The sequence below is a fragment of the Pelmatolapia mariae genome, linkage group LG2 (assembly GCF_036321145.2).
Source record: "Pelmatolapia mariae isolate MD_Pm_ZW linkage group LG2, Pm_UMD_F_2, whole genome shotgun sequence".
Lineage (NCBI taxonomy): Eukaryota > Metazoa > Chordata > Actinopteri > Cichliformes > Cichlidae > Pelmatolapia > Pelmatolapia mariae.
In genome coordinates, this window is record NC_086228.1 from 25,857,961 (window position 1) to 25,881,684 (window position 23,724).

Below are 23,724 nucleotides of genomic sequence, written 5' to 3' on the forward strand. Positions count from 1 at the left end.
TTTTCATTATTCATTATTAATAAAACTGTATGTAATTCCATTTTTTTGTTGCTAGATGATAAATATGGCATTGTGATTTGAACTCTTTGAACAAATGCTACTTCCAGATGATAATACATGTTAGCATAATAGGTCACTACCAGCGTCAACACATGTTACAGTGTTGTAGCTGTGTTTGATCTGTTAAGGTGTGCTGCATAAGTTAGTGTAATTGGGTTTTTTTGTTTGTTTGTTTTTTGCTTTTTGTTTGTTTGTTTTTGTTTGTTTGTTTTTTATTTGGGGGGGGGGGTAAGCTTTTTTAAAGGAAAATGGGGAAAGAGACCCCTAAAAGTAAAACCTCAGTATTCTTTGCTTGTTTGTTTGTTTTTGGTGTTTTGTGAAACATAGTTGAGGCAAGTAAGGAGCTTTTAAGTAAAACAGTTTTATTTTATTTTATTATATATTTCTGCTTTCTGTACAATCCATAGTATCACAAGCAGTGACACAGGTCTGCAATTATTTACTTTTTTCACTAATGCAAAAGGCCTTTGGTTTTGTTGAAGAGTAAATGTGTGTACTTTGGTAAGCTTCATTTTGAGAATAACTCCAAACTAATAATAAAAATTGAAGACACATTACAGACCTTCTGAATTTGAACTCAGAACTCTGGAGTCAGGTATAAATTTGTTGTGTTTTGTTTTTACATCAATTTTTTGAAAAGCTCATCATTTTTACTAAAGTATATTATTTTTTGCGGGTCGTATTTAAAATTTAAATTAAAATAAAAATAAAAAAAGGTTTGAAATATTTGAATTTATATGTAATGGATATAAAACAAATAAAAGTCTGATTTTTTGTTTTTGTTTTGTTTTAGTACTGATAATGAGTTGTACAGTATATGTGCTAATCAGTTGACTCTCTCTCCCTCAGCTGGTCGACACAATGCAATTTAAATTAACAGAGTTGGCAAAAGCCAATATAAACTAAATGTGACAGGAGGCACTTGGTGCAAAACCCTCCATTATTTAAAAAAAAAAAAAAACTACTGTTAACAAACTAATGAAACTAAGCTTCCACTTCAGCAACTTATCAGTGACATAGGTGTTTTTTTAATTATTGTGTTTTTTAAATTAATGTAACTTATAGTTGAAGTATATCAGTAGAATATATAAGAATAATTACATAAGAATCATTTTACTGTCAACTCTCTAATTCAATTCAATTATATTTATTCCGTGCCAAATCACAACAACAGTCGCCTCAAGATGCTTCATATTGTAAGGTTGACCCTACAATAATGCATACAGAGAAAAACCCCAACAATCATATGACCTCCTATGAGCAAGCACTTTGGCGAGGGTGGGAAGGAAAAACTCCCCTTTAACACGAAGAAACCTCTGGCAGAACCAGGCTCAGGGCGAGGTGGCCATCTGCTGCCACTGGCTGGGGTGAGAGAAGGAAGACAGGATAAAAGGGAGCCAGAGACAAAGGTGAGTAAAGAAGAAATACTCAGTGCATCATGGGAATCCCCCAGCAACATACACCAATTGCAGCATAACTAAGAGAGGATTCAGGGTCACCTGATCCAGCCCTAACTATATGCTTTAGCAAAAAGGAAAGTTTTAAGCCTAATCTTAAAAGTAGAGATAGTGTCTGTCTCCCAAATCCAAACTGGAAACTTGTTCCATAGAAGTGATGCCTGAAAACTGAAGGCTCTGCCTCCCATTCTACTTTTAAATTCTCTAGGAACAACAAGTAAGCCTGCAGTGCGAGAGCGAAGTGCTCTAATGGGGTGATACAGTACTATAAGGTCATTCAGATAAGATGGGGCTTGATTGTTCAAGACCTTGTATGTGAGGAGCAGGATTTTGTAATAATAATTATGTAACTGAGTAAAAGTTGACATCTCCTTTTATAAATAGCTGAACTGCTTTAAAACCCCAACAAAACTGGTGATCTGTCAGACCTGTGAACGCTGGGTGAGTAACAAAAAGATATAGAGCTCTACGAAGATAAGAATTTCAGTTGTTAGCTTTTCCAATGAAGTATATAAGCAAGTTAAGATATTACATATCTGTAAAAACTACTCTCTGTTTCATTATGTTTTATTCTCCCTTATTATGATTTTTTTATTATAATGATTAAACAAACACTATTAGAAATATATTTTCTGTGTGTGTCTTTCTGTGTGGAGTTTGCATGTTCTCCCCATGTTTGTGTGGGTTCACTCCAGGTACTCCGACTTCCTCCCACAGTCCAAAGACATGCCGTTAGTGGGGTTAGGTTAATTGATGATTCTAAATTGCCCATACGTGTGAATGGTTGTGTTACCCTAAATAGCAACATATACTGATTTTCTTTTAAAACACTTTGAATTCAAAAAGGTTTTTTATTTAGTTTATTTGGTAGATTGCACACAAAAAAAATAGACCCAAATAATGATCTCTCTTGCATCTAGTCAATACTATTTCTTTGTCTATCAACAAAGAATTTGTATGCAAACAAATTAACATCAAGGGGGTACTATTTGTGACACTTAATGCAAGCATATGGTGTGTATACAAAGAGAGAGCGTGACAGAATGAAATAAAATCATTAAACAGACCATTAATGAGTGACAATAACACATGATTAGGAAAGAGATCCTGTTTAAAATAACTGAACCAAATGAATATTTGTGGTAAATGGCAAATTTAAGCAAATACATTTTGTTTAAAATGAACAGAACACTACTGACAGCACTTGAAAATGTAAAAACAGTTGCAGTATTGGTATATACATTATCACTCTTTACAATGTGTTATAAAAAGGCATCTTTACTTACTGATTATATATTATTAAAGTTTGAAAATAAAATCACTCCCTACTTAAAAAGGTAACTGTATTTGAGTAAATAAACAACATTTTAATCTTTAAAAAAAAACATATTGGTTCTGTGCAATAGACCCCTGGACACAAATATACCACAACCATTCATTAACATTTATTTAATAGAATGAAAAAGAACACAGTGAGAAAACCCTGTAACAAACTATTGATGTGAGATGGCATATATTTATTAAATCTGGACTATATACAAAAAAAACAATATTTATTATTACAAATTAATCTTATTTACACTTTGAAGGGATTTTAAACAATCTCATGCACTTCTGTTTGATTACTAAAAGATATTCATAATTAACCACACTGAGATGATTGTGCATGTCTCCTTAGGTTTTAAAGAAACAAAGAGCAATTTTCAATATTAGGAGAATACATTTGGTTGTAATTGAGGTTTTAATTTGTCTCTTTATCACTTTGTGGGTGAAACTGATAGCTCAACTTTGGGGAACCTGAAACCACTTCTTGAACCACTATCACTGCTAGAGGATGAAGACAGTCTTGATTTTTTAGCAGGTAGCGAAACACCTGCACTCCCCTCCATTCGCGCTTCACTGTCATCTCCCAGTGTCACTTCATATGAGCCCTTTGACTTTGAACCAAAACCTCCAAAAGTACCAAACTTAAGCTTGCCTTTCTTTCCCTTGACCTTGCTTCCGAGATCTAAAGAAATGTCACCACCTTCAGCCTCTAATTGAGCTGAAGGAGAACTAACTCCCCCCTCATCACTGAAAGAGGAAGATCGATGTCTTGATTTCTTAAAAAGATCAAGTGAGGCCGATTTGCCTTTAGTTGACAAACCCAGTCCAGGATCACCCTCTAATTCTATTTTTCCACCCATCATTTCCCCAGAATGTACACTTAGCTCTTTAGAGGTCTTACCTGCTTTTCCAATGCTACTTAATTCTGCCTCTGATCCGTGAAGGTCACCTACACTACTGCCCTTCGCTTTTGATTTGCCAAAAAGTTTTGGCATCTTTACCTTAACTTTGCCTTCCTGTCTCAGCTCTGGACTGGGAACCTCAATATTTTGAGAACTGACTTGGCAACTAATAGATGGAGATTCTGTCTTGATGTCTACACTAGCTGCAGGTTCTGATTCAATACTTCCTCCACTTTCTTTGGTTTCCACCTGTGGCGACACAATGCCAAACTTTGGCATTGTGATTTTGGTAAATGTGACTTTACCCTCTGGGTACTGAAGGCCACCACTTGCACTTCCTCCTGAAACACTTGTGTTTATTTCTGAATCAGTCCCGCTTTGCATTTTAATATTAGAAGATTTTACTTTCATGTTTGACCCTTCCAAGTTAACATTTGCACTATGACTGCCAGAGCCATCAATGGCAGATAAAGATCCATCTCCTTTTAGTTTTGGTGATTTTATATCTAATTCTACATCAGGAAAATGAAGCTTTCCAAACCGAGACTTCTTTGTTTTTGTTCCTTTGGCATAACTGTTTGTTATGTCTGCATCGATTTCTGTTGCTGGTGTTTCTATGTCAACATCAGGTTTCTTTGCCTTTCCTTTAACTTTTGGAAGTTTAAATTTTCCTTTTTTCCCCTTTACATTGATGTCAATATCAGCGGCATCAACACTTGCGTCAGTGTCTGGGAAACTAACTTCTGTTTTGAGACTTTTTGGTGCTGTACTGGGCATCTTGATATTGGATTTAGACTCTTCGAGAACTGGGGTTTTCATTGCAAACTTAGGACCTTTAAACTTAGGAAAGGTAACAGCAGTCTTTTCATCATCATTAGAGATGTTAGCATTTGGACCTTTTATGTCACTTTTAAACATGGGCACCGAAGCATCCACTTCACCTTTAACTTTAGGCCCCTTTAGGTCAATTCCAATATCGGATGTTTTAAATTCATTATTGGGTTTTGGAATGTTAATGTTAATGTCGGGGCCCTGCAACTTAGGTCCAGACAATGATGGAAGTTTGATTTTGGGTCCTTTGAGTTTTGCATCGGGACCTTCAACTTCTGGCACTGTAATATCAACTTTCGGTGTTTTTACATTGATATCGGCCTTGGGAAGGTGTATGTCAGCATCTGGACCCTCAACTTTTGGACCTTTCAAACCAAAAGATGGCATTTTAATACTGGGCATATTAAGTGCACCTTTGGGTCCTTGAATGTCAATCTCTGGACCTTTGATATCCATCTTGGGGCCTTTGATGTCTCCCTCAACCTTTGGAGCTGAGACATCTCCCTTAACTTTGGGGCCTTTCAAATTAATGTCGAAGTCTGGTAGACTGGGTCCTGACAGTGATGGAAGGTTAAATTTGGGCCCTTTCAGTTTTGCATCAGGACCTTCAACTTCTGGTCCACTAATATCAACTCCCGGTGCTTTCACTCTTCCTTCAAACTTTGGAACATCCACCTCACCTTCAACTTTGGGACCTTTCAGATTGAAATCCACATCCGGCATGGAGATTTTGGGGCCGGATATACCTGGCATCTTGAATTTTGGTCCTTTGATCTTTCCACTCGGACCCTCGATATCGAAGTCCGCTCCTTTAATGTCAACTTCCGGGGCTTTGATGTCAATATCCCCTTTAGGAAGGCTGACATCAACATCTGGACCTTCAACTTTTGGACCCTTCATACCAAAGGATGGCATTTTGAATTTGGGCATTTTAAGTCCTCCTTTGTGGCCCTCAATGTCAACATCTGGTCCCTCAATGTCCACCTTGGGTGCCTTTATGTCTCCCTCAATCTTTGGAGCGGACAGATCAACATCTCCCTTCAGTTTGGGCCCTTTCAAATTAATGTCAAAGTCTGGTAGGCTGGGTCCTGACAGTGATGGAAGTTTGAATTTGGGCCCTTTCAGTTTTCCATCAGGCCCTTCAACTTCTGGTCCACTAATATCAACTTCAGGTGCTTTGACATTGACATCAGCTTTGGGAAGGTTTATGTCAACATTTGGACCCTCCACCTTTGGACCTTTAAAGCCAAATGATGGTATTTTAATATGGGGCATTTCAAATCCACCTTTTGGACCTTCAATGTCAACTTTTGGTCCCTCAAGGTCGACTCCTGGTGCTTTCACTTTTCCTTCAATCTTTGGAATATCCACCTCACCTTCAACTTTGGGGCCTTTCAGATTGAAATCCATATCAGGCATGGAGATTTTGGGCCCGGATATACCTGACATCTTGAATTTTGGTCCTTTGATCTTTCCACTCGGACCCTCAGCATCGATGTCCACTCCTTTAATGTCAACTTCGGGGGCTTTGATGTCAATATCCCCTTTAGGAAGGCTGACATCAACATCTGGACCTTCAACTTTTGGACCCTTCATACCAAAGGCTGGCATTTTGAATTTGGGCATTTTAAGTCCTCCTTTGTGGCCCTCAATGTCAACATCTGGTCCCTCAATGTCCACCTTGGGTGCCTTTATGTCTCCCTCAATCTTTGGAACTGAAACATCAACATCTCCCTTGAGTTTGGGCCCTTTCAAATTAATGTCAAAGTCTGGTAGGCTGGGTCCTGACAGTGATGGCAGTTTGAACTTGGGTCCTTTGAGTTTGGCATCAGGGCCTTCAATTTCTGGTCCACTAATATCAACTTCAGGTCCTTTGACATTGACATCAGCTTTGGGAAGGTTTATGTCAACATCTGGACCCTCAACCTTTGGACCTTTAAAGCCAAATGTTGGCATTTTAATTTTGGGCATTTCAAATCCACCTTTTGGACCTTCAATGTCAACTTTTGGTCCCTCAATGTCAACTCCAGGTGCTTTCACTTTTCCTTCAATCTTTGGAACATCCACCGAACCTTCAACTTTGGGGCCTTTCAGATTGAAATCCACATCAGGCATTGAAATTTTAGGCCCGGATATTCCTGGCATCTTGAATTTTGGTCCTTTGATCTTTCCACTCGGGCCCTCCACATCGATGTCAGCTCCTTTAATGTCAACGTCGGGTGCTTTGATGTCAATATCCCCTTTAGGAAGGCTGACATCAACATCTGGACCTTCAACTTTTGGACCCTTCATACCAAAGGATGGCATTTTGAATTTGGGCATTTTAAGTCCTCCTTTGTGGCCCTCAATGTCAACATCTGGTCCCTCAATGTCCAACTTGGGTGCCTTTATGTCTCCCTCAATCTTTGGAACTGAAACATCAACATCTCCCTTCAGTTTGGGCCCTTTCAAATTAATGTCAAAGTCTGGTAGGCTGGGTCCTGACAGTGATGGCAGTTTGAACTTGGGTCCTTTGAGTTTGGCATCAGGGCCTTCGATTTCTGGTCCACTAATATCAAATTCAGGTCCTTTGACATTAACATCAGCTTTGGGAAGGTTTATGTCAACATTTGGGCCCTCCAACTTTGGACCTTTAAAGCCAAAAGATGGCATTTTAATATGTGGCATTTCAAATCCACCTTTTGGACTTTCAATATCAACCTGGGGACCTTTCATGTCAACTTCAGGTGTTTTCACTTTTCCTTCAATCTTTGGAACATCTAAATCACCTTCCACTTTAGGACCTTTCAGATTGAAATCCACATCAGGCATTGAGATTTTAGGCCCAGATATACCTGGCATCTTGAATTTTGGTCCTTTGATCTTTCCACTCGGACCCTCGACATCAATGTCTGCTCCTTTAATGTCAACGTCAGGGGCTTTGATGTCAATATCCCCTTTAGGAAGGCTGACATCAACATCTGGACCTTCAACTTTTGGACCCTTCATACCAAAGGCTGGCATTTTGAATTTGGGCATTTTAAGTCCTCCTTTGTGGCCCTCAATGTCAACATCTGGTCCCTCAATGTCCACCTTGGGTGCCTTTATGTCTCCCTCAATCTTTGGAACTGACACATCAACATCTCCCTTCAGTTTGGGCCCTTTCAAATTAATGTCAAAGTCTGGTAGGCTGGGTCCTGACAGTGATGGCAGTTTGAACTTGGGTCCTTTGAGTTTGCCATCAGGGCCTTCGATTTCTGGTCCACTAATATCAAATTCAGGTCCTTTGATATTGACATCAGCTTTGGGAAGGTTTATGTCAACATCTGGACCCTCCACCTTTGGACCTTTAAAGCCAAATGTTGGCATTTTTATTTTGGGCATTTCAAATCCACCTTTTGGACCTTCGATGTCAACTTTTGGTCCCTCAATGTCAACTCCTGGTGCTTTCACTTTTCCTTCAATCTTTGGAATATCCACCTCGCCTTCAACTTTGGGGCCTTTCAGATTGAAATCCACATCAGGCATGGAAATTTTAGGCCCGGATAAACTTGGCATCTTGAATTTTGGTCCTTTGATCTTTCCACTCGGACCCTCCACATCAATGTCAGCTCCTTTAATGTCAACGTCGGGTGCTTTGATGTCAATATCCCCTTTAGGAAGGCTGACATCAACATCTGGACCTTCAACTTTTGGACCCTTCATACCAAAGGTTGGCATTTTGAATTTGGGCATTTTAAGTCCTCCTTTGTGGCCCTCAATGTCAACATCTGGTCCCTCAATGTCCACCTTGGGTGCCTTTATGTCTCCCTCAATCTTTGGAACTGAAACATCAACATCTCCCTTCAGTTTGGGCCCTTTCAAATTAACGTCAAAGTCTGGTAGGCTGGGTCCTGACAGTGATGGCAGTTTGAACTTGGGCCCTTTGAGTTTGGCATCAGGTCCTTCGATTCCTGGTCCACTAATATCAATTTCAGGTGCTTTGACATTGACATCAGCTTTGGGAAGGTTTATGTCAACATCTGGACCCTCCAATTTTGGACCTTTCAAACCAAATGTTGGCATTTTAATTTTGGGCATTTCAAATCCACCTTTGGACCCTTCAACATCAAACTCTGGACCTTCGATATCCATGTCCGGTGCTTTTATTTCTCCTTGCATTTTTGGAAGTTTAATGTCACCTTCAAGTTTCGGACTTTTCAAGTTAAAATCCACATCAGGCATGGAAATTTTGGGCCCGGATATACTTGGCATCTTGAATTTTGGTCCTTTGATCTTTCCACTCGGACCCTCCACATCAATGTCAGCTCCTTTAATGTCAACTTCAGGGGCTTTGATGTCAATATCCCCTTTAGGAAGGCTGACATCAACATCTGGACCTTCAACTTTTGGACCCTTCATACCAAAGGATGGCATTTTGAATTTGGGCATTTTAAGTCCTCCTTTGTGGCCCTCAATGTCAACATCTGGTCCCTCAATGTCCAACTTGGGTGCCTTTATGTCTCCCTCAATCTTTGGAGCGGACATATCAACATCTCCCTTCAGTTTGGGCCCTTTCAAATTAATGTCATAGTCTGGTAGGCTGGGTCCTGACAGTGATGGCATTTTGAACTTTGGTCCTTTGAGTTTTGCATCAGGGCCTTCGACTTCTGGTAGACTAATATCAATTTCAGGTGCTTTGACATTGACATCAGCTTTGGGAAGGTTTATGTCAACATCTGGACCCTCCACCTTTGGACCTTTGAAACCAAATGTTGGCATTTTAATTTTGGGCATATCCAGTCCACCTTTTGGGCCTTCCAAGTCAATCTCTGAGCCTTTTATATCCACCTCAGGTACCTTTATTTTTCCTTCAATCTTTGGTATATCAACATCACCTTCAAATTTAGGACCTTTTAGTTTGAAATCTACGTCTGGCATGGACATCTTTGGTCCTGAGATATTTGGCATCTTGAATTTTGGTCCTTTGATCTTTCCACTTGGACCCTCAACGTCAATATCAGGTGCTTCTACTTTCACTTCCGGTGTCTCTATTTCAGTCCTAGGTGTTGAAACATTTATATCAGCATCTGGAATCTCAACCTTTGGACTTTTAAATCCAAATTTTGGCATTTTGAATTTAGATCCTTTGGCTTTTGGTGTAGACAGTTCCAAATCAAGGTCCACACCCTCAAGGCTGCCAGTTTTTCCTTTGAGGTTGATGTCGCCTTGAGGCAATTTCAGCTCACTGTCTGGTGCATTTAGCTTTGGACCCTTGAAACCAAACCTTGGCATTTTGAATTTCATTTTCTTTGAACCAGTTTCTGGAATATCAATTGAAGCATCTGGTCCCTCAATTTCAGGTTTTGATAGATGAAAATCCCCCTTCATATCTCCTTTCAACTTTGGTCCCTTTAAATTGATGTCAACATCTGGCAGGGACATTTTGGGTCCACTTATTGTTGGAAACTTTACCTTGGGCCCTGAAATTTTTCCCTGTGGAAAGCCAATGTCCATCTTGGGACCGTGGACATCTACTTCTGGGATTTTTATATCGCCTCCAATCTTTGGAGCTGACACATCAACATCTCCCTTGAGTTTGGGCCCTTTCAAATTAATGTCAAAGTCTGGTAGGCTGGGTCCTGACAGTGATGGCAGTTTAAACTTGGGTCCTTTGAGTTTGGCGTCAGGGCCTTCGATTTCTGGTCCACTAATATCAAATTCAGGTGCTTTGATATCGACATCAGCTTTGGGAAGGTTTATGTCAACATCTGGACCCTCCACCTTTGGACCTTTAAAGCCAAATGTTGGCATTTTAATTTTGGGCATTTCAAATCCACCTTTTGGACCTTCGATGTCAACTTTTGGTCCCTCAATGTCAACTCCCGGTGCTTTCACTTTTCCTTCAATCTTTGGAATATCCACCTCACCTTCAACTTTGGGGCCTTTCAGATTGAAATCCACATCAGGCATTGAAATTTTAGGCCCAGATATTCCTGGCATCTTGAATTTTGGTCCTTTGATCTTTCCACTCGGACCCTCGATATCGAAGTCAGCTCCTTTAATGTCAACTTCTGGGGCTTTGATGTCAATATCCCCTTTAGGAAGGCTGACATCAACATCTGGACCTTCAACTTTTGGACCCTTCATACCAAAGGTTGGCATTTTGAATTTGGGCATTTTAAGTCCTCCTTTGTGGCCCTCAATGTCAACATCTGGTCCCTCAATGTCCACCTTGGGTGCCTTTATGTCTCCCTCAATCTTTGGAACTGAAACATCAACATCTCCCTTCAGTTTGGGCCCTTTCAAATTAATGTCAAAGTCTGGTAGGCTGGGTCCTGACAGTGATGGCAGTTTGAACTTGGGTCCTTTGAGTTTGGCGTCAGGGCCTTCGAGTTCTGGTCCACTAATATCAACTTCAGGTGCTTTGATATCGACATCAGCTTTGGGAAGGTTTATGTCAACATCTGGACCCTCCACCTTTGGACCTTTAAAGCCAAATGTTGGCATTTTAATTTTGGGCATTTCAAATCCACCTTTTGGACCTTCAATGTCAACTTTTGGTCCCTCAATGTCGACTCCAGGTGCTTTCACTTTTCCTTCAATCTTTGGAACATTCACCTCACCTTCAACTTTGGGGCCTTTCAGATTGAAATCCACATCAGGCATTGAAATTTTAGGCCCGGATATATTTGGCATCTTGAATTTTGGTCCTTTGATCTTTCCACTCGGACCCTCCACATCGATGTCTGCTCCTTTAATGTCAATTTCAGGGGCTTTGATGTCAATATCCCCTTTAGGAAGGCTGACATCAACATCTGGACCTTCAACTTTTGGACCCTTCATACCAAAGGCTGGCATTTTGAATTTGGGCATTTTAAGTCCTCCTTTGTGGCCCTCAATGTCAACATCTGGTCCCTCAATGTCCACCTTGGGTGCCTTTATGTCTCCCTCAATCTTTGGAGCGGACACATCAACATCTCCCTTGAGTTTGGGCCCTTTCAAATTAATGTCAAAGTCTGGTAGGCTGGGTCCTGACAGTGATGGCAGTTTGAATTTGGGTCCTTTGAGTTTGGCGTCAGGGCCTTCGAGTTCTGGTCCACTAATATCAACTTCAGGTGCTTTGATATCGACATCAGCTTTGGGAAGGTTTATGTCAACATCTGGACCCTCCACCTTTGGACCTTTAAAGCCAAATGTTGGCATTTTAATTTTGGGCATTTCAAATCCACCTTTTGGACCTTCGATGTCAACTTTTGGTCCCTCAATGTCAACTCCCGGTGCTTTCACTTTTCCTTCAATCTTTGGAATATCCACCTCACCTTCAACTTTGGGGCCTTTCAGATTGAAATCCACATCAGGCATTGAAATTTTAGGCCCAGATATTCCTGGCATCTTGAATTTTGGTCCTTTGATCTTTCCACTCGGACCCTCCACATCGATGTCCGCTCCTTTAATGTCAACTTCTGGGGCTTTGATGTCAATATCCCCTTTAGGAAGGCTGACATCAACATCTGGACCTTCAACTTTTGGACCCTTCATACCAAAGGTTGGCATTTTGAATTTGGGCATTTTAAGTCCTCCTTTGTGGCCCTCAATGTCAACATCTGGTCCCTCAATGTCCACCTTGGGTGCCTTTATGTCTCCCTCAATCTTTGGAACTGAAACATCAACATCTCCCTTCAGTTTGGGCCCTTTCAAATTAATGTCAAAGTCTGGTAGGCTGGGTCCTGACAGTGATGGCAGTTTGAACTTGGGTCCTTTGAGTTTGGCGTCAGGGCCTTCGAGTTCTGGTCCACTAATATCAACTTCAGGTGCTTTGATATCGACATCAGCTTTGGGAAGGTTTATGTCAACATCTGGACCCTCCACCTTTGGACCTTTAAAGCCAAATGTTGGCATTTTAATTTTGGGCATTTCAAATCCACCTTTTGGACCTTCGATGTCAACTTTTGGTCCCTCAATGTCGACTCCAGGTGCTTTCACTTTTCCTTCAATCTTTGGAACATTCACCTCACCTTCAACTTTGGGGCCTTTCAGATTGAAATCCACATCAGGCATTGAAATTTTAGGCCCGGATATATTTGGCATCTTGAATTTTGGTCCTTTGATCTTTCCACTCGGACCCTCCACATCGATGTCTGCTCCTTTAATGTCAATTTCAGGGGCTTTGATGTCAATATCCCCTTTAGGAAGGCTGACATCAACATCTGGACCTTCAACTTTTGGACCCTTCATACCAAAGGCTGGCATTTTGAATTTGGGCATTTTAAGTCCTCCTTTGTGGCCCTCAATGTCAACATCTGGTCCCTCAATGTCCACCTTGGGTGCCTTTATGTCTCCCTCAATCTTTGGAGCGGACACATCAACATCTCCCTTGAGTTTGGGCCCTTTCAAATTAATGTCAAAGTCTGGTAGGCTGGGTCCTGACAGTGATGGCAGTTTGAATTTGGGTCCTTTGAGTTTGGCGTCAGGGCCTTCGAGTTCTGGTCCACTAATATCAACTTCAGGTGCTTTGATATCGACATCAGCTTTGGGAAGGTTTATGTCAACATCTGGACCCTCCACCTTTGGACCTTTAAAGCCAAATGTTGGCATTTTAATTTTGGGCATTTCAAATCCACCTTTTGGACCTTCGATGTCAACTTTTGGTCCCTCAATGTCGACTCCAGGTGCTTTCACTTTTCCTTCAATCTTTGGAACATTCACCTCACCTTCCACTTTGGGGCCTTTCAGATTGAAATCCACATCAGGCATTGAAATTTTAGGCCCGGATATATTTGGCATCTTGAATTTTGGTCCTTTGATCTTTCCACTCGGACCCTCCACATCGATGTCCGCTCCTTTAATGTCAACTTCCGGGGCTTTGATGTCAATATCCCCTTTAGGAAGGCTGACATCAACATCTGGACCTTCAACTTTTGGACCCTTCATACCAAAGGATGGCATTTTGAATTTGGGCATTTTAAGTCCTCCTTTGTGGCCCTCAATGTCAACATCTGGTCCCTCAATGTCCAACTTGGGTGCCTTTATGTCTCCCTCAATCTTTGGAACTGACACATCAACATCTCCCTTCAGTTTGGGCCCTTTCAAATTAATGTCAAAGTCTGGTAGGCTGGGTCCTGACAGTGATGGCAGTTTGAACTTGGGTCCTTTGAGTTTGGCATCAGGGCCTTCGATTTCTGGTCCACTAATATCAAATTCAGGTCCTTTGATATCGACATCAGCTTTGGGAAGGTTTATGTCAACATCTGGACCCTCCACCTTTGGACCTTTAAAGCCAAATGTTGGCATTTTAATTTTGGGCATTTCAAATCCACCTTTTGGACCTTCGATGTCAACTTTTGGTCCCTCAATGTCGACTCCAGGTGCTTTCACTTTTCCTTCAATCTTTGGAACATCCACTTCACCTTCAACTTTGGGGCCTTTCAGATTGAAATCCACATCAGGCATTGAAATTTTAGGCCCGGATATTCCTGGCATCTTGAATTTTGGTCCTTTGATCTTTCCACTCGGACCCTCCACATCGATGTCTGCTCCTTTAATGTCAACTTCTGGGGCTTTGATGTCAATATCCCCTTTAGGAAGGCTGACATCAACATCTGGACCTTCAACTTTTGGACCCTTCATTCCAAAGGTTGGCATTTTGAATTTGGGCATTTTCAGTCCTCCTTTGTGGCCCTCAATGTCAACATCTGGTCCCTCAATGTCCACCTTGGGTGCCTTTATGTCTCCCTCAATCTTTGGAACGGACACATCAACATCTCCCTTCAGTTTGGGCCCTTTCAAATTAATGTCAAAGTCTGGTAGGCTGGGTCCTGACAGTGATGGCAGTTTGAACTTGGGTCCTTTGAGTTTGGCGTCAGGGCCTTCGATTTCTGGTCCACTAATATCAACTTCAGGTGCTTTGATATCGACATCAGCTTTGGGAAGGTTTATGTCAACATCTGGACCCTCCACCTTTGGACCTTTAAAGCCAAATGTTGGCATTTTAATTTTGGGCATTTCAAATCCACCTTTTGGACCTTCAATGTCAACTTTTCGTCCCTCAATGTCGACTCCAGGTGCTTTCACTTTTCCTTCAATCTTTGGAACATTCACCTCACCTTCAACTTTGGGGCCTTTCAGATTGAAATCCACATCAGGCATTGAAATTTTAGGCCCGGATATTTTTGGCATCTTGAATTTTGGTCCTTTGATCTTTCCACTCGGACCCTCGACATCGATGTCAGCTCCTTTAATCTCAACTTCGGGGGCTTTGATGTCAATATCCCCTTTAGGAAGGCTGGCATCAACATCTGGACCTTCAACTTTTGGACCCTTCATACCAAAGGATGGCATTTTGAATTTGGGCATTTTAAGTCCTCCTTTGTGGCCCTCAATGTCAACATCTGGTCCCTCAATGTCCAACTTGGGTGCCTTTATGTCTCCCTCAATCTTTGGAGCGGACACATCAACATCTCCCTTCAGTTTGGGCCCTTTCAAATTAATGTCAAAGTCTGGTAGGCTGGGTCCTGACAGTGATGGCAGTTTGAATTTGGGTCCTTTGAGTTTGCCATCAGGGCCTTCGATTTCTGGTCCACTAATATCAAATTCAGGTCCTTTGACATTGACATCAGCTTTGGGAAGGTTTATGTCAACATCTGGACCCTCCACCTTTGGACCTTTAAAGCCAAATGTTGGCATTTTAATTTTGGGCATTTCAAATCCACCTTTTGGACCTTCAATATCAACTTTTGGTCCCTCAATGTCGACTCCAGGTGCTTTCACTTTTCCTTCAATCTTTGGAACATCCACCTCACCTTCAACTTTGGGGCCTTTCAGATTGAAATCCACATCAGGCATTGAAATTTTAGGCCCAGATATTCCTGGCATCTTGAATTTTGGTCCTTTGATCTTTCCACTCGGACCCTCGACATCGATATCCACTCCTTTAATGTCAACATCGGGTGCTTTGATGTCAATATCCCCTTTAGGAAGGCTGACATCAACATCTGGACCTTCAACTTTTGGACCCTTCATACCAAAGGCTGGCATTTTGAATTTGGGCATTTTAAGTCCTCCTTTGTGGCCCTCAATGTCAACATCTGGTCCCTCAATGTCCAACTTGGGTGCCTTTATGTCTCCCTCAATCTTTGGAGCGGACACATCAACATCTCCCTTCAGTTTGGGCCCTTTCAAATTAATGTCAAAGTCTGGTAGGCTGGGTCCTGACAGTGATGGCAGTTTGAATTTGGGTCCTTTGAGTTTGCCATCAGGGCCTTCGATTTCTGGTCCACTAATATCAAATTCAGGTCCTTTGACATTGACATCAGCTTTGGGAAGGTTTATGTCAACATCTGGACCCTCCACCTTTGGACCTTTCAAGCCAAATGTTGGCATTTTAATTTTGGGCATTTCAAACCCACCTTTTGGACCTTCGATGTCAACTTTTGGTCCCTCAATGTCAACTCCTGGTGCTTTCACTTTTCCTTCAATCTTTGGAATATCCACCGAACCTTCAACTTTGGGGCCTTTCAGATTGAAATCCACATCAGGCATGGAAATTTTAGGCCCGGATAAACTTGGCATCTTGAATTTTGGTCCTTTGATCTTTCCACTCGGACCCTCGACATCAATGTCAGCTCCTTTAATGTCAATGTCGGGTGCTTTGATGTCAATATCCCCTTTAGGAAGGCTGACATCAACATCTGGACCTTCAACTTTTGGACCCTTCATACCAAAGGATGGCATTTTGAATTTGGGCATTTTAAGTCCTCCTTTGTGGCCCTCAATGTCAACATCTGGTCCCTCAATGTCCAACTTGGGTGCCTTTATGTCTCCCTCAATCTTTGGAGCGGACACATCAACATCTCCCTTCAGTTTGGGCCCTTTCAAATTAATGTCAAAGTCTGGTAGGCTGGGTCCTGACAGTGATGGCAGTTTGAATTTGGGTCCTTTGAGTTTGCCATCAGGGCCTTCGATTTCTGGTCCACTAATATCAAATTCAGGTCCTTTGACATTGACATCAGCTTTGGGAAGGTTTATGTCAACATCTGGACCCTCCACCTTTGGACCTTTCAAGCCAAATGTTGGCATTTTAATTTTGGGCATTTCAAACCCACCTTTTGGACCTTCGATGTCAACTTTTGGTCCCTCAATGTCAACTCCTGGTGCTTTCACTTTTCCTTCAATCTTTGGAATATCCACCGAACCTTCAACTTTGGGGCCTTTCAGATTGAAATCCACATCAGGCATGGAAATTTTAGGCCCGGATAAACGTGGCATCTTGAATTTTGGTCCTTTGATCTTTCCACTCGGACCCTCGACATCAATGTCTGCTCCTTTAATGTCAACGTCGGGTACTTTGATGTCAATATCCCCTTTAGGAAGGCTGACATCAACATCTGGACCTTCAACTTTTGGACCCTTCATACCAAAGGATGGCATTTTGATTTTGGGCATTTTAAGTCCTCCTTTGTGGCCCTCAATGTCAACATCTGGTCCCTCAATGTCCACCTTGGGTGCCTTTATGTCTCCCTCAATCTTTGGAACTGACACATCAACATCTCCCTTCAGTTTGGGCCCTTTCAAATTAATGTCAAAGTCTGGTAGGCTGGGTCCTGACAGTGATGGCAGTTTGAACTTGGGCCCTTTGAGTTTGGCATCAGGACCTTCGATTTCTGGTCCACTAATATCAACGTCAGGTGCTTTGATATCGACTTCAGCTTTGGGAAGGTTTATGTCAACATCTGGACCCTCCAATTTTGGACCTTTAAAACCAAATGTTGGCATTTTAATTTTGGGCATTTCAAATCCACCTTTTGGACCTTGAATATCAACTTTTGGTCCCTCAATGTCAACTCCAGGTGCTTTCACTTTTCCTTCAATCTTTGGAACATCCACCTCACCTTCAACTTTGGGGCCTTTCAGATTGAAATCCACATCAGGCATTGAAATTTTAGGCCCAGATAAACTTGGCATCTTGAATTTTGGTCCTTTGATCTTTCCACTCGGACCCTCCACATCGATGTCCGCTCCTTTAATGTCAACTTCCGGGGCTTTGATGTCAATATCCCCTTTAGGAAGGCTGACATCAACATCTGGACCTTCAACTTTTGGACCCTTCATACCAAAGGATGGCATTTTGATTTTGGGCATTTTAAGTCCTCCTTTGTGGCCCTCAATGTCAACATCTGGTCCCTCAATGTCCACCTTGGGTGCCTTTATGTCTCCCTCAATCTTTGGAACTGACACATCAACATCTCCCTTCAGTTTGGGCCCTTTCAAATTAATGTCAAAGTCTGGTAGGCTGGGTCCTGACAGTGATGGCAGTTTGAACTTGGGCCCTTTGAGTTTTGCATCAGGGCCTTCGATTTCTGGTCCACGAATATCAACTTCAGGTGCTTTGACATTGACATCAGCTTTGGGAAGGTTTATGTCAACATCTGGACCCTCCACCTTTGGACCTTTAAGACCAAATGTTGGCATTTTAATTTTGGGCATTTCAAATCCACCTTTTGGACCTTCGATGTCAACTTTTGGTCCCTCAATGTCAACTCCCGGTGCTTTCACTTTTCCTTCAATCTTTGGAATATCCACCGAACCTTCAACTTTGGGGCCTTTCAGATTGAAATCCACATCCGGCATTGAGATTTTGGGCCCGGATATACCTGGCATCTTGAATTTTGGTCCTTTGATCTTTCCACTCGGACCCTCGACATCGATGTCTGCTCCTTTAATGTCAACGTCAGGTGCTTTGATGTCAATATCCCCTTTAGGAAGGCTGACATCAACATCTGGACCTTCAACTTTTGGACCCTTCATTCCAAAGGCTGGCATTTTGAATTTGGGCATTTTAAGTCCTCCTTTGTGGCCCTCAATGTCAACATCTGGTCCCTCAATGTCCACCTTGGGTGCCTTTATGTCTCCCTCAATCTTTGGAACTGAAACATCAACATCTCCCTTCAGTTTGGGCCCTTTCAAATTAATGTCAAAGTCTGGTAGGCTGGGTCCTGACAGTGATGGCAGTTTGAATTTGGGTCCTTTGAGTTTGGCATCAGGGCCTTCGATTTCTGGTCCACGAATATCAACTTCAGGTCCTTTGACATTAACATCAGCTTTGGGAAGGTTTATGTCAACATCTGGACCCTCCACCTTTGGACCTTTCAAGCCAAATGTTGGCATTTTAATTTTGGGCATTTCAAATCCTCCTTTTGGACCTTCAATATCAACTTTTGGTCCCTCAATGTCAACTCCAGGTGCTTTCACTTTTCCTTCAATCTTTGGAACATCCACCTCACCTTCAACTTTGGGGCCTTTCAGATTGAAATCCACATCAGGCATGGAAATTTTGGGCCCGGATATTCCTGGCATCTTGAATTTTGGTCCTTTGATCTTTCCACTCGGACCCTCGACATCAATGTCAGCTCCTTTAATGTCAATGTCGGGTGCTTTGATGTCAATATCCCCTTTAGGAAGGCTGACATCAACATCTGGACCTTCAACTTTTGGACCCTTCATACCAAAGGCTGGCATTTTGAATTTGGGCATTTTAAGTCCTCCTTTGTGGCCCTCAGTGTCAAAATCTGGTCCCTCAATGTCTACCTTGGGTGCCTTTATGTCTCCCTCAATCTTTGGAGCGGACACATCAACATCTCCCTTCAGTTTGGGCCCTTTCAAATTAATGTCAAAGTCTGGTAGGCTGGGTCCTGACAGTGATGGAAGTTTGAATTTGGGCCCTTTGAGTTTGGCATCAGGACCTTCGATTTCTGGTCCACTAATATCAAATTCAGGTCCTTTGACATTGACATCAGCTTTGGGAAGGTTTATGTCAACATCTGGACCCTCCACCTTTGGACCTTTCAAGCCAAATGTTGGCATTTTAATTTTGGGCATTTCAAATCCTCCTTTTGGACCTTCAATATCAACTTTTGGTCCCTCAATGTCAACTCCAGGTGCTTTCACTTTTCCTTCAATCTTTGGAACATCCACCTCACCTTCAACTTTGGGGCCTTTCAGATTGAAATCCACATCAGGCATGGAAATTTTGGGCCCGGATATTCCTGGCATCTTGAATTTTGGTCCTTTGATCTTTCCACTCGGACCCTCGACATCAATGTCAGCTCCTTTAATGTCAATGTCGGGTGCTTTGATGTCAATATCCCCTTTAGGAAGGCTGACATCAACATCTGGACCTTCAACTTTTGGACCCTTCATACCAAAGGCTGGCATTTTGAATTTGGGCATTTTAAGTCCTCCTTTGTGGCCCTCAGTGTCAAAATCTGGTCCCTCAATGTCTACCTTGGGTGCCTTTATGTCTCCCTCAATCTTTGGAGCGGACACATCAACATCTCCCTTCAGTTTGGGCCCTTTCAAATTAATGTCAAAGTCTGGTAGGCTGGGTCCTGACAGTGATGGAAGTTTGAATTTGGGCCCTTTGAGTTTGGCATCAGGACCTTCGATTTCTGGTCCACTAATATCAAATTCAGGTCCTTTGACATTGACATCAGCTTTGGGAAGGTTTATGTCAACATCTGGACCCTCCACCTTTGGACCTTTAAGGCCAAATGTTGGCATTTTAATTTTGGGCATTTCAAATCCTCCTTTTGGACCTTCAATATCAACTTTTGGTCCCTCAATGTCAACTCCTGGTGCTTTCACTTTTCCTTCAATCTTTGGAACATTCACCTCACCTTCAACTTTGGGGCCTTTCAGATTGAAATCCACATCAGGCATTGAAATTTTAGGCCCAGATATACTCGGCATCTTGAATTTTGATCCTTTGATCTTTCCACTCGGACCCTCGACATCAATGTCAGCTCCTTTAATGTCAATGTCGGGTGCTTTGATGTCAATATCCCCTTTAGGAAGGCTGACATCAACATCTGGACCTTCAACTTTTGGACCCTTCATACCAAAGGCTGGCATTTTAATTTTGGGCATTTCAAATCCACCTTTTGGACCTTCGATGTCAACTTTTGGTCCCTCAATGTCAACTCCTGGTGCTTTCACTTTTCCTTCAATCTTTGGAACATTCACCTCACCTTCAACTTTGGGGCCTTTCAGATTGAAATCCACATCAGGCATTGAAATTTTAGGCCCGGATATACCTGACATCTTGAATTTTGGTCCTTTGATCTTTCCACTCGGACCCTCCACATCAATGTCTGCTCCTTTAATGTCAACGTCAGGGGCTTTGATGTCAATATCCCCTTTAGGAAGGCTGACATCAACATCTGGACCTTCAACTTTTGGACCCTTCATACCAAAGGATGGCATTTTGAATTTGGGCATTTTAAGTCCTCCTTTGTGGCCCTCAATGTCAACATCTGGTCCCTCAATGTCCACCTTGGGTGCCTTTATGTCTCCCTCAATCTTTGGAGCGGACATATCAACATCTCCCTTCAGTTTGGGCCCTTTCAAATTAATGTCAAAGTCTGGTAGGCTGGGTCCTGACAGTGATGGCAGTTTGAATTTGGGTCCTTTGAGTTTGCCATCAGGGCCTTCGATTTCTGGTCCACTAATATCAAATTCAGGTCCTTTGACATTGACATCAGCTTTGGGAAGGTTTATGTCAACATCTGGACCCTCCACCTTTGGACCTTTAAAGCCAAATGTTGGCATTTTAATTTTGGGCATTTCAAATCCACCTTTTGGACCTTCGATGTCAACTTTTGGTCCCTCAAGGTCGACTCCCGGTGCTTTCACTTTTCCTTCAATCTTTGGAACATCCACCTCACCTTCAACTTTGGGGCCTTTCAGATTGAAATCCACATCAGGCATTGAAATTTTAGGCCCGGATATACCTGACATCTTGAATTTTGGTCCTTTGATCTTTCCACTCGGACCCTCGACATCAATGTCTGCTCCTTTAATGTCAACGTTGGGTGCTTTGATGTCAATATCCCCTTTAGGAAGGCTGACATCAACATCTGGACCTTCAACTTTTGGACCTTTCACACCAAAGGATGACATTTCAACTTTGGGCATTTTAAGTCCTCCTTTATGGCCCTCAATATTCACATATCTTCCTTCAATGTCCACTTTTGGAGCTTGTAGGTCTCCCTCAATCTTTGGAGCTGATACAGTAACATCTCCCTTGAGTTTCGGCCCTTTTACAGTGTTGTTGAACTCCTCCAATTTGGGACCCCGTGATGATGATACTTCGACTTCAGGTGCTTTAACATTAATTTCAGTCTTGGAAAGGTTAATATTAACATCCTGACCTTCAGGCTTTGGACCTTTTATGCCACGAGATGGCATTTTAATATTGGATATAATAAGTCCACTGGTTTGGCCTTCACTGTCAGCTTCTTTTCCTTCAATCTTCATTTTTGGAGCTTTTATATCCCTCTCAAGCATTGGTACATCAACATTTCCCTTCATTTTGGGACCTTTAACACTCATGTCCAAATCTTTCAGCTTAGTTCCCGACAATGATGGTAGTTCTATTTTTGATCCTTTGAGATTCACATCAAGGTCTTCTGTGTCCACTTGTGGTCCTGTAATATCAAAATCAGGTGCTTTAACATCAATACCAGTCCTGGGAAGGTTTATCTCTAGACCTTTGACATCAATCTTGTGCGTTTTTATCTCCCCTGTTATCCCTGCTTTATTTTCAACTTTAGATATTTTGGTGTCAGTTTGGGATTTGGAAAGTTTTAGATCAACATCTAGACGCTCTGCTTTTGGAACTCCAAATTCTGCAGCAGGCACTGTGACATTTACTTGTGTTCTTTTAATATCAACACTGGGTCCTTTAATTTTTACATCCTTACTGTCAATAGAAGGTTTTATTGCTTTAATGTCAGCTTCAGGAATTTGTACATGAGCGTTTGTTCCCTCTTTCCTCTCAGTGTCTGTATTTGAACCTTTAATGTCAAATTTCAGTCCTGCTGTATTTCTCTCACCAGTTAAATCACCTTTTCCCTCAACCTTGTTCAGCCCAGATATGGATGGAACATTAACATCCATTTTGCATTTGCTATCAGTCGTTGGGAGTTTGATTTGAATATTAGAGTTGATTTCAGCACTTCTGATGTCACTTTCAGACTCTGAGTGTCTTACACTCAAAACTGACCCTTCAGTGTTGGCTCTGGGGCCCTTGATCTGAACACCGGCTCTTTTGATGTCCAGTTCAGATTTTTTTGAAGAAAGTCCTGAGGTAACATTATCTAATGTTATTGTTGATTTTTCTATCCTGCCATCTTTCAAATTTGCATCAGTATCTGTCGATCCTCCTATTCTGATATGTGGAATGTCAGTACTACCTGATCCTTTCGTCTGCGGGGGACTGATTGTAATTTCAGATATCTTAACTTTTGTCCTCTCATCTAAAGTACTGTCTGAACTTCCCATCTGTGTTTTCTCTGTGGTTGCAGTCAAAATTGTCATTCCTTTTCCTGGTAAAGACAGACTACCTGACCCTCCGTTTTCGTCAGTTGAAATTATCCCAGCACCCCCTGACCCGGCTGTAACATGGCTGCCAGCAGTGTTTTTGTTGTCTCTTAGTGTCACACTTATTTCTGAATCCTGAACACTTTCATCTCCTTGCTCTCTACTCCCTCTTGAAGTTTCAGTGCCTTCATGGCATTTACTACCTGTTACTCCAAAGCTAGGAACCTTAAATCTAAGATCACTTCTTTCTTTTTCCTCTCCTATATGCGTTGTAGTTTGAACCCCACCATTGCCCCAGCGTGTCACAGTGGAAGTGCTTTTTGGCCCAGTGTAAGTTATGTCGCCTGACTCAAAAACACCTTCTTCTGCTCCCATTTTACCTGAAGGGCTGCCATGTGAGATTCTGATATGAGAAGATCCATCTCCAGATTCGTGCCTTAGCCCTTTGACGTCTGGGCTTGAAAGTTCAAGTTGCTCACTTATGCCACTTGGCATATCTACTGTGTAAGTAGTGATACGACGAGTGATGGTAGTAATTGTGCTGCCATCGCTGCTTGTGCTGCTGTGCCGCTCCGTGCGAACATCCACTCCCTCTGCAAGGTCTTCAGATTTCAGCCTTGGTTTTATCTTTCTTGTGTATATTCGCTTATAATCTTCATCATCTCCACTCTGTTGATTGAATGACACAAACATGCAAGTGTTACAGCACACCCTGTTTTAGTCCACTAGCTTTCCTGCAGACATATGAGTGATAATGTAGTTGGTTTTTCTTTTGTTTGTTTGGGGGGCTTTTTCCCCTTTTTTTGTTTTTT

The 23,724-nt window shown here is 42.0% G+C and overlaps 1 protein-coding gene across 2 annotated transcripts in view; it reads right to left on the reverse strand.

The window, feature by feature from the left end:
• Positions 1-2,348: 2,348 nt before the first annotated feature.
• Positions 2,349-23,724, reverse strand: part of ahnak (AHNAK nucleoprotein) — a 33,339-nt gene continuing 11,963 nt past the window's right edge. The window contains exons 6-7 of one of the 2 annotated variants that reach the window (XM_063496616.1): positions 23,293-23,581; positions 2,349-22,017 (exon numbers count right to left, since the gene is read on the reverse strand). In XM_063496616.1, the coding sequence (XP_063352686.1) occupies positions 3,275-22,017; positions 23,293-23,581 (19,032 nt within the window). In that variant the 3' untranslated portion in view covers positions 2,349-3,274. Of the gene's footprint in view, positions 23,582-23,724 lie in introns of both variants that reach the window. The other variant, XM_063496610.1, reaches the window with a different exon arrangement.